Below are 11,652 nucleotides of genomic sequence, written 5' to 3'. Positions count from 1 at the left end.
TATAGTATAATACGGTGTAGAATACACAAAATACATGCCCATGTCGTTGTAGCACTTTTCTAGTCGTTTTTAAAAATGGCTGCCTAAAGGTTGATACAAAATAGTTGTAATTATTTCAAACGGAACGAAATGATTCGGACTTTGTTGTATTCCGCTTGTAGGACATAAGTTGTAATCCATTTTTGTATTAACCGGCAAATCACGTGGTATTTCTACTATCACTACCGGCAGTATTGTCTGCTTGAGCTCTGCTCCGCTTCGGAAGATACGAAATTATTCTCATTTAATCATTGGATTATGGACAGAAATATATATTGGACCCCGTTGATCATTTAAATGTAAGTTGACACGCTATATTTATTCAATATACGAACTTAGAAAATTTCATCGTCAGCATCGGGAAAATCAGCTATGGGCAGTTAGAGGTTACACAGCGCCTGTCAAAAGTATCTCGCCGTTAAAACCTCTAACATTGTTGGAGTACGTCAGGTCCCCGCTTTCGGCGTTCCACCATTTTGTATGTACTGTAAATCCCCCGTTGCATTGTGGGACTAATTTTCAGAGAAACTTGGTCCGGCAGCCACGTACAGTTATTATTTTTGGGAATTCCCAGTATACTTTCATAGATAGACATGTTCTTTCAGTTTCTGATTCACGATAATCTGTTAGGTATGTATCAAGTCCAAAAACTGTAAAAAGCTCAAAATGTAAACATTGATGTTTCTTCGGGAGTAGGTGGCTTTAATATACTGTTAGCGGTCCTGTTTATTACATTTTTATAGCAAAATCTACCGGGCAGCTTTAAAGTTCTCGTTTGTAAGCAGTGTTTTGATTGGTCAAATCAGAAAAAAATATATTTTTCACTAGTAAAATATCACTTTTATAGAATGAATGATTTTCGACATTTCACTGGTAAAATGTGATATTATATGTAATTGGTGTTGTATAAAATTATTCACAACAGTTAAACGACATCATACCTGTCGCTCCAATGAATCCCTGCAACCCAATGTTTCCTTTAAGTCCAGCTACACCAGGGTATCCGGGTCTCCCAGTATCTCCTTTGGGTCCCGCTACACCAGGGTATCCGGGCATCCCATCGTTTCCTTTGGGCCCAGCTGCACCAATGTACCCCGGCCTTCCAGAATCTCCTTTGGGCCCAGCTACACCAGGGTTTCCATTATCTCCTTTTGGTCCGGCAATCCCAGCTACCCCCATTGCTCCTTTTGGCCCAGCAATGCCGGGTATTCCAGTGGTTCCTAAACCGCCCTTTTCTCCTTTATTACCTGAAATATTGATATGTTGTGTAGCCATCGAGTTTCGTCCCCAGGGGTGCACTACAATTTGCTTTAAAACGTAAATGCTACTGGGTGTTAACTTTCTTTACCCACCATTTCTTAAGCCTGATGACCTTTCTGTATTGATGCGCAGTTAGAGTTGTACATTGTAACGAGTTGAGATAGGGTACGAGTTGTACATTGTAACGAGTTGAAATAGGGTACGAGTTGTACATTGTAACGAGTTGAAATAGAGTACGAGTTGTACATTGTAACGAGTTGTACACTGTAACGAGTTGTACATTGTTACGAGTTGTGATAGAGTACGAGTTATACATTGTAACTAGTTGAGATAGGGTATGAGTTGTATATTGTAACAAGTTGTATATTGTAACGAGTTGTACATTGTTACGAGTTGTACATTGTAACGAGCTGTACATTGTAACGAGTTGTACATTGTAACAAGTTGTATATTGTAACGAGTTGTACATTGTAACGAGTTGTACATTGTAACGAGTTGTACATTGTAACAAGTTGTATATTGTTATTGTACATTGTAACGAGTTGTACATTGTTACGAGTTGTACATTGTTACGAATTGTACATTGTAACGAGTTGTACATTGTAACGAGTTGTACATTGTAACGAGTTGTACATTGTTACGAGTTGTACATTGTAACGAGTTGAAATAGGGTACGAGTTGTACATTGTAACGAGTTGTATATTGTAACGAGTTGTACATTGTAACGAGTTGTACATTGTAACGAGTTGTACATTGTAACGAGTTGTATATTGTAACGAGTTGTACATTGTTACGAGTTGTACATTGTAACGAGTTGTATATTGTAACGAGTTGTACATTGTAACGAGTTGTACATTGTAACAAGTTGTATATTGTAACGAGTTGTACATTGTTACGAGTTGTACATTGTAACGAGTTGTACATTGTAACAAGTTGTATATTGTTATTGTACATTGTGACGAGTTGTACATTGTAACGAGTTGTACATTGTTACGAGTTGTACATTGTAACGAGTTGCGAGTTGTGCAATAATATGGGATTGTGTCCCGTACATCACATGTATTTTATGCAGATGAACTGTGAAGCTAATGCAATAAAAGGATTTGAATTTGAATTGCACATTTTTTATTTTTTTTTTATTTATTTTTTTTTGTATTTTGTGCGGTGACATACATTGAAAAGATTGAAAAGTTTTAGATATGTTGCAAGCTGTGTACTATCAAAAGTTGCACAACTAATGATTTTTACAGGATCAAACAGTACAAGGTAACGAAAAATCTCCTACAAGTCGTAAATATGTTTATGACATTTTTGGTGTAGATAATCTTGCTAAAATCAATGATTGGCCGTAAAGCGAAACAATAGAATACAATACAATAAACATTGTAATATGATACAATCCGATTGTCAGTATATATATATATATAGTTGAAAAATATAAATTCAACACGACAACTGTTGTGTTTTATATTTTTCAACTATTTAATCGATACACAAAGTATCTACAAGTTTTATTCTATATATAGAATCTACAAGTTTTATTCTATATATAGAATAAAACTTGTAGATACTTTGTGTATCGATTAAATAGTTGAAAAATATAAATTCAACACGACAACTGTTGTGTTCCGCTAACGTTTTCAGGCCTAACGGCCCCTGGTGTTATTATATTGTATGTGACGTCATAATGTGGTAACCAAGACGTTAAAATAAATGAATCGCCTGAAGATGGCCGTTAGGCCTGAAAACGTTAGCGAAACACAACAGTTGTCATGTTGAATTTATATTTTTCAACTATATATATAGAGAATACATGGTAAGTGTCTTAAAATATAAGCTGTATTTTGGCGAGGGTAAAGAAAGACAAAAGTGGCGAGCCTTGCGAGCCTTGGCGAGCCACTTTTGTCTTTCTGTCCCGAGCCAAAAATACAGCTTATATTTTAAGACACTGACCATGTATTCTATTTATCCTGCAACAGTCATAAAAATACTCATAAAAAATAATGATTTTTTAAAGTGAAACGGTGTAAAATGATAGAAATATGTTCGCCTTTTAAACGTAGTTTCACTTTGAAGTAGGTCAGTCGAACTGACGCACGTGCTCAGATTCCAAAATACAGCTGTGTTCCGTCACTGCCGTATACAGCAAAAATACATGTATATACGGTGGGTGTATTCCGACAATGCGGTGGCAGTTGCAGGATATATATATATATATAGGTATGCCGTTACCATGATTGCCTCGTATTCCTCTGTCTCCTTTAGGACCAATTGGACCAGGTTCGCCTTTGTCTCCATCTTGGCCTGTGTAACATAATCAAATCTCCCACAAGTCTTGCGTAATGCTGAATTATAATAGTGAGTTGTTTGTTAATAAAATTTACCATAGAAATTCAAATAAAACCAACATCCCATTGTCGATGCTAACAATTCAAATACCCAATTATCAATTATCACAATCAGGGCGTAAGTTATATCATTGATGTATAAGGAAATTTCTTTGAATTGATATTTTTTATACTCATCAACATTTGTTAGTTTACAATATACATGTAGTTTGTTGTGCGGTGTTTCCTTCAACCTGTCTTCGACGCCGCCATTATTAATATCGCTGTGTAACATATATCAGTCACCAGCTAATTGTCTACAGAGCATTGTTTTGGGGATATCCAATATAAATGTACATGTATCAACACATCAAACATAAATTGGAAGTTAATATTTAAAAGGCAAAAAAGAAAAAAAAATTAAACCGCATCATAAACCTGTTTCGTCCTTTAGGACTCTTTAGTCTTACTAAGAATCTCTAGATATATAGGAATAAAATAAAAATTAAAAATGCAAAAATGTACAATTCTATAATATAAGACTTTAATCGTAAACACATTGCCGCTGAAATCTAAAATATGTACAATCATTACAATGTTTGCAACAATGGAACTTGAAAATTGTCTCTGAATTTGCGGTATCCTAAAAAAAAACAAAAAAAACGAACAATCAAAAAACAAAAACAAAAAACCCAAAAAAACAAACAGTCAAACAAACAAACAACAAACAATGGAATTGAAATTGTCTCTGAATTTGCGGTATCCTAAAAAAAAAACAATCAAAAAAACAAAAACAAAAACAAAAACAAACAAACAAACAAACAAACAAAAAAACAAAAACAAAAAACAAACATTAAAAAAACAACAACAATGGAACTTTTTTGTTTTGTGTGTGTGTTTTTTTTTTGCGGTAGGATACCGCAAAAACACACCACACAAAACAAAAAAAACAAAACAAAACAAAACAAACAAAACACACAAACAACAAATCAACCAAAAACCAAAGAAACGCGAATATGAATGTGCTAGGGAAATAACTGCAGTTTTGTACACAGATATACGCCATCCTTCCATCACAGAATGTTCCATCCATTTCAGGCCATTGTGTCTCTGTTTGATATTTACCATCCATCCCGTCATCACCATTAAATCCGCCAATGCCCGCCGATCCTCGTTCCCCTTTGTCACCCTTATCTCCCTTGTCACCTGTTACAAAATTTATAAAGTTATAGAAATCATGTTGTTGTTTTTTTTTGTTTTTTTTTAAAATACCATTGTATTTTTTGTGATACAAACGCATTATACAACTAACTTGAAAATTACAGGAATATGGGTGAATAATTTTTCCTAACTCTAACAATACTTTCTACAAAAACATTGATTATTCGAAAAGATATGACCAGGTAATTAAAACGTTCTATACTAAGACAAACAAAAGTTACATTAAAATCTTAACAATCATATCTCGATACTCCTGATCCGTGACAGTACACAAGCTCAAACACGATTTAGGGGTCCAATGGAGTATTACAATGAGCGCGAATCTGTTAGAATTTCGTTGAAATATAAAGTGTTGGTACGAAATGTTTACCCAGCTGTTATGTTTAATTCAGTATTCTGTAATGGCAGAAAATGTTTCGAGAAGAAACCAAGAAGATGAAGAAAATGACATCAGGGAAAAGAAATCACCATCCAATCCATCGTCCCCGTTGAATCCTGGGGTACCAGCGTCTCCTCTGGAGCCCGGATCGCCTTTGTCTCCTTTCGGACCGGCCTTGGCTGCGGATTACAATAAAACACCCCGTTACATTATCTATCGTAGGGTTAGCTGAAACATTTCTACTGTTGTGTTTCTCTCCTAGTAAGACAAACAGACAAAGTTGAGAGCATATAAGTTTTGGAGATTACCATGCAGAAAACAATTGAATATTTTTGCTTTTTCACGGTCCGGTGACAGCAACCATATCATATACACGTACTGTAAACGTGGTTATTTTCGCGGGGGTTAATTTCGCGATTTCGATATGTAAACTATACGCGTTGGGGTAATTTTCGCGATCGATCCATCTTCGTTTGTAGTTCGAGATTACGCAAATTAATATCAAAATAATACGCGTGGGAAAATTTTCGCGATCAAAAGGACTCCGTGTATTTAGCGCAAATTTCCACATTTACAGTATCACTTAGTTTAAACAATATTTTATGCATTAATCAAAATAATCAATACAGATACAAATATTTTTTTATGGGATGGGAAAACAGGCTTAGAGCTTATATTAATTCCTTTCCCATGTACATACAAAGGCAAATATAAATCTTCGGAACTGGAACACCTTACATCAATATGAAATGAAGTAATAATATTTATTTGTTACAATTAAAACCAATAGACATATATACATGTGGTGACTAGAATTAATAGTAGAAATAAACAACAGTGACACCTGTAAATAGAATTACCTTATATAGTTACGTATAAATGTATGTCATTATACATTCGATAGATGACATAATGGTTCAAAAATATCAGCTAAAACGTTTACTTAGCTTAATATAATTTTGTACTGTCAAGAAGATTTTATCATTTTTCTGTATTGAATAAGTATCATTTCCCCATAGCAAAGTTTTTTCAGTATCACTTGATTATATAGTAAGTGGGAAAATAATTCGAAGTATTTTAATCGGTGCAGCATATTTGTTCAATTTCTTTTGGTTAATGGCACGAAAGAACGGAGGGAAATCCTAAAATCTGCCCCAAATGCGTTGCCGCCCACAACATGCAACGGGTAATTGTGGGTATACGATACATACAAGGTAATGTTAAGAATATCAACCCTCATTATTTTAAATTTCACAATTTCTCTTCCATACACATTAACCGTTTCTTTACGTTCTTGTCACGCCATTCTGTGTTCAATTTATCCCACAACGCACTGTAAAGGGTAACCGCAATGCATTCTGGGAAAGATTGTTCTGTTGTTTTCTTCGGCTAGGTGGTGTCCTCTCCCCTTGGCTTTTAACCTCAAATCGTCAAAATTATTTCAAATTAAAATTAATTTAAAATATGTAACTTAACCTGAAAACTTCTAAATCGTATTTACACAACCTGCAATTAATCACTTACGCATTGTGTTTCTCCTTTGTGACGTCACTGGTTCAGAGACCGGTACATTGAGTTGGTTGAGACGTTCCACCGGTATTTGCCTATCAAAGTTCAAAGTTCAAAGGTTCTATCCTGTTAAGGATGGGGATTTGTAACAAACATTCGTTCAAATATAAGAATAGTAGATTTTAATAGTTTATGCGAGGTATAGTAACGATATATTCTCTGAAGAATTTGACATATTGTGAGTATTGTGAAAAAATGGAATTGGTAACATGCTTACGATATTCAAAGTTTAGCTATTAGTTGCACTGAAGTAATTCAGCGCCGCGAGTTTCTCAAACAGGTGATCAATGAAATAATAATAAAAAACCTCTTTATAATGATCTTCAGAGCAAATCGATAATACAAATTATTGTGTTATGTAAACATTGTGAATTCCTTACATGTATCAACAACAATAGTAAATAAATAAGCTGGACTAATTTCATAAAGATTATACTAAACACACAGAAATTAATAGCGTTGACCAAAAAATACTTCAACTATTGATAGGGTCAGAAAACAATATAAACATGCAACATGCACATGGTCATCCATAGACATACAGTCTCATGAAAGTCTACCATGTCTTTTGTGAGAAACGGAACGGACAAAAGTACGGAAGAGAGGAAGAAATATAAGATAATAAAAATCAGAAATTGTTGGCTAACAATTTAACGGGCTTTTCACCTACATTGCCCACAAGACCTAAAGGATTAATGTTTTTATCAGTAAAAACTAGTGCTAAATGTCTGAAAGGCATTCATCCCAATTTTAATTTGAAGTCTGAAAAAGAAACGGTAACTTGGACGAGGGGAGATAACCCTTAAAATAAATTAAGCAAGATTTACTTCCCCTTGTCCATCATATCGATATGTAATTCTTTGACAGTATTGAAAATATTTCGGAACGCTCAGAGATAAAAAGGCATTTGTTTATTATCATGAGTCTTTTCTATAATTTATTTTTCTCAAACACATGTCTTTAACCATAAAATAAGATAATTTATATCATCTAAAAATAGGTAATGTTCACAGAATCTTAAAATTGCAACTCATTAGACCAAGCGACCTTGAAAAAGGGCAAGGTCATTCACATAAGCAAACCTAATAGTGCATTGTTTGGGCATGATATTCACCAATTATCATGACCATTGATAACTTGGTTATTGAAAAGAATTTATTTTTTTTAAGTTTGTTTAACAAAATTACACATTTTAACTTTGACCCCTACCAAATTCCGGAAGATGATTTTGATGGTAATTCTTGTACTTGCACGTATAGCAACCCATCGCATCAGCATCGAATAAATAAAAATAATCAATACCATTGGCATTTCCATTATTGACAGAGGAGTTTTTTGTTTTTTTTTTTGAAAATAACATAATTGACCCCAATGACCTTTGACAAGGGTCAATATGTCGTTCATATTATCAAACTTAATAGCCCATTATTTCAGTATAATATTCAACAATTATCATGACCATGGTTGAATCGTTTATTAAGAAGAACCTTTTTTAGGTTTATTTCACAAACTTTGACCACTACCGAAAAGCGGAAGTCCATGTTTAGCAGAAAAAATGGTTCATGACAAAAGTTATCTATTTGCTTTCCTACAAAAAATATCCAAATACGAAATGAATACATTACGAGTTATGTTATTAAGATAAAAACAGATATAACGCCATAGCCACAATTTTTTTCTTTTCCTTTCTTTCTTCTTCTTTTAACCTAACCAAATCAGAAAGATTTTCTTGGGAATCTTTTATACTATAAATAAATCTAAAAATATTTCACGAATATGGGAGAAAAAATAAGTTGTAAGATATTATCGGCATTTCAAAAAGATCAAAGGATTCTTTTTTTCTACAAAATCGCGTACTGGGAAAACGGAGAACGTCATATAAAAAAGGGAGGACATGAAATTCATCCTGATGACGTATCTACTGCATCGATTGCAAAATATTGGAAAATAAAAAAATAAAATAAAATTGTGGCCTTTCACACATCATCGAGGATTTTTATTTGACCTATTTTGTAATAAAATATAAATGGGTACAGTCCCAGATTATCTACAAATACTGCTATTGTGTGAGGCTGTAAAATCAATGATTTTTTTGGGTCACAGCCTCTTATAGATTTTAATATATGACGTCATGGCTGCCATATTGGATTTTAGACCCACTAGACAAAGTTTCAATGATTCCTTAATTACATGTCCTATTTTATACTTGAAAAACTTTGAACACCTTACCTACCAATTAAAAAATATTAGGAGGTCACAAAATATGGCAGAAGAAAAAGAAGGAGCCCTAATAAGAATCAGAGTAAAATATTAGGTCCGCCATTTCGTTTGGGGGATTTGATAATGAAATATAACGCTAGATTGAACAGCTGTTTCGTTCGGACTAAAAGAAGTTATCCTGAAGAGGGGGGGGGGGGGGGGGGGGGGGGAGGTGAATATCAAAATGGCTTGAAGAAATAATGAATAGTAGAATGTGATGTCGCCTTATTTGATCTGGGCCGAGTTGTTCAAAAGATGATTAGTTTAATCACTTGATTAATGAAAATTTCATATCTCATTTATCGCAAAACCTGCGAGTATATCATCTTTAAATTATGCCAGTTGGAAGAGAACTACAGAGTTCCATAAGATTTTGTCAAGTTAGTTCTACCAGAAATTATTATATCCGGATTTGAAAAATGTTGTTAAAATGTGATTAGCCTAATCACCTTTTGAACAACTTGGCCTTGCTTGTTAAATTGTAGAATAATTTCAATAGACCTTTAAATAATTTGTTTATTTTGTCACTCCTCGTCAGAACAACAAAAAATACCAACATAATATCGAAACTATAATTTAAACTTAAACGAGGGCAAAATAAACAAATTTGAAATAAATATGAATTTTACATTAAGACTCTTGAATACGTAGCATCACCTCGGCGACTGCAAGTCCTCCAGTACAATTTACACGTAACTATAATTATCATTATAAACCCCGTTTGAAAACCGATACGGAAACAGATTTCTGCAAACAACAGTAAGTACACAGAATTTAGGTTAGGTAACCCGGACTACCTGAGTCTTTGAAATTCGTCAGACAGAATCTGGTGTTTATACTCCAAATCAGAATGTTTCTGACGAAGACTGCCGAATTCCCTCGTCATAGATCCAACAAGATCTTCCAGAAACGTCATCCTCTTGAAAAGATTTTCATAGTCAATGTCCACTTGACAATGGACTATATAAATACTAGAAAATAGCCAGAGAAAAATCATTGACTCCATTTTAGATTATAGTATGATAATGGGGTCAACCGTAAGGTGGTACAGATAACATTGTGTTAAATCGTTCTGGAAGATTTGTCTGCTTAGCTAAGGACCAATTTACTCGCATATAAAATGAGATAACTTTATGACTGTATTTAAAAATACTGTAATGTGTTGAAATTGTGCTTATAAATATAAATTTCAGACATCATTACTTTATATGTTAAATGATGTCTTTTCTTTTTGCTGATTCAGCAAGTGTCAGAATGCTATATCGCCTTTCTTATCATTTGTCTTGTGTTCTTGTCTGACGATTGGCCCAGCTCAATACACACTTTATTTTACAGAATGTATACGATGGAATCACTGAAAACTATAAATCTAAACAAGAATGTTGATTCCAACTGGATATAAGAAAATGTTTGAGGCAATGATAATACCGACAAATTCTCAATCTAATTAAGATAATTGTTTCAACAATCAAACAAATCAAACAATTTCTGCATTGTTAATATTTGATTATTTACGTACAATAGAAGTAAACCATAGGACATAATGTGTTTTGCAAACAGTTCCTTTCATAGAAGTTATTGTCTTAGAATTTTACCACATTTTTAGGGCTAAAACCATTAGTTTTACGACATATGCGTGTTATGTTTATATTGTTTTGTTGTTATACATGTATTAATACTGATGGGCTGTAAGGCCTCAAGTTGAATAAAAATTGAAAATTGAAATGTGATATCTACGATAATAAAAAGACTTGTATTCACATGTAAGAAAGTGTGTATATTATGTTTTGGAATAGTTTGTGTTAGATACTCTATCGAGATATTTTGATGCTGTATAAATAAGATTATTCATAATATTTAAATATGCAAGAAGACCTTCTATATTTCGTATGTTTTAAAATTCAGTTTACATATTAATCAATCTTGGATGTTTATATCAATCTTAAATCCATATACAGATGTACTAAAAGACAAGCCCGGATGTAATGAGAATATAGCGTCATTCTTTTATACCTACGACTTGGGCAAATGGATCGACAGTCAAACTGTGGACATACGAAAAAAATTCAGGCAAAGAATTGTCCTCATTTGTGACTTCATTGTCACTAAGAAATTGTATTTAGGTGGAGATAAAAATAGTAAATTATATCAAAACCACGCAATGTTCCTAGACAACGCTATAAATATGACGTTCATTGGTCTCATATTCTTGATTCGATGTTGTGTCTTCGCTGTGGTCAAGGTTCTTAGATGATGTGTCCGTACAGCGGTCAAGGTTCTTAGATACTGTGTCTACGCAGTGGTCAAGGTTCTTAGATACTGTGTCTACACAGTGGTCAAGGTTCTTAGATACTGTGTCTACACAGTGGTCAAGGTTCTTAGATACTGTGTCTACGCAGTGGTCAAGGTTCTTAGATACTGTGTCTACACAGTGGTCAAGGTTCTTATATACTGTGTCTACACAGTGGTCAAGGTTCTTAGATACTGTGTCTACACAGTGGTCAAGGTTCTTATATACTGTGTCTACACAGTGGTCAAGGTTCTTAGATACTGTGTCTACGCAGGGGTCAAGGTCCTTAGATACTGTGTCTACACAGT

General features: G+C 33.9%; 1 protein-coding gene across 1 annotated transcript; it reads right to left on the bottom strand.

Annotated features, from left to right (window-relative positions):
- Positions 1 to 951: 951 nt before the first annotated feature.
- LOC117337793 (otolin-1-like) lies at positions 952 to 6,888 on the bottom strand. The gene is made up of 5 exons (XM_033898909.1): positions 6,751 to 6,888; positions 5,316 to 5,405; positions 4,752 to 4,832; positions 3,532 to 3,603; positions 952 to 1,286 (listed from the first exon to the last, which is right to left on the bottom strand). The coding sequence occupies exons 1-5, from the start codon at positions 6,752 to 6,754 to the stop codon at positions 952 to 954; spliced, it is 582 nt and encodes a 193-aa protein (XP_033754800.1). The 5' UTR covers positions 6,755 to 6,888.
- Positions 6,889 to 11,652: the final 4,764 nt, after the last annotated feature.

This window comes from Pecten maximus, chromosome 11 (genome assembly GCF_902652985.1).
Source record: "Pecten maximus chromosome 11, xPecMax1.1, whole genome shotgun sequence".
NCBI classification, from domain to species: Eukaryota; Metazoa; Mollusca; class Bivalvia; order Pectinida; family Pectinidae; genus Pecten; species Pecten maximus.
Note: the sequence above shows the minus strand (reverse complement) of the source record. Positions and strands in the feature narration are given on the sequence as shown.

Bases quoted from the DNA above. Each gene is read 5' to 3' on its own strand.
- LOC117337793 (XM_033898909.1), bottom strand. The intron at 3,604-4,751 runs GTAAATATCAAA...TATGTTACACAG, and splicing joins TGGTGATGACGGGATGGATG to GCCAAGATGGAGACAAAGGC. The intron at 1,287-3,531 runs GTAACGGCATAC...TCAATATTTCAG, and splicing joins AGGAATACGAGGCAATCATG to GTAATAAAGGAGAAAAGGGC.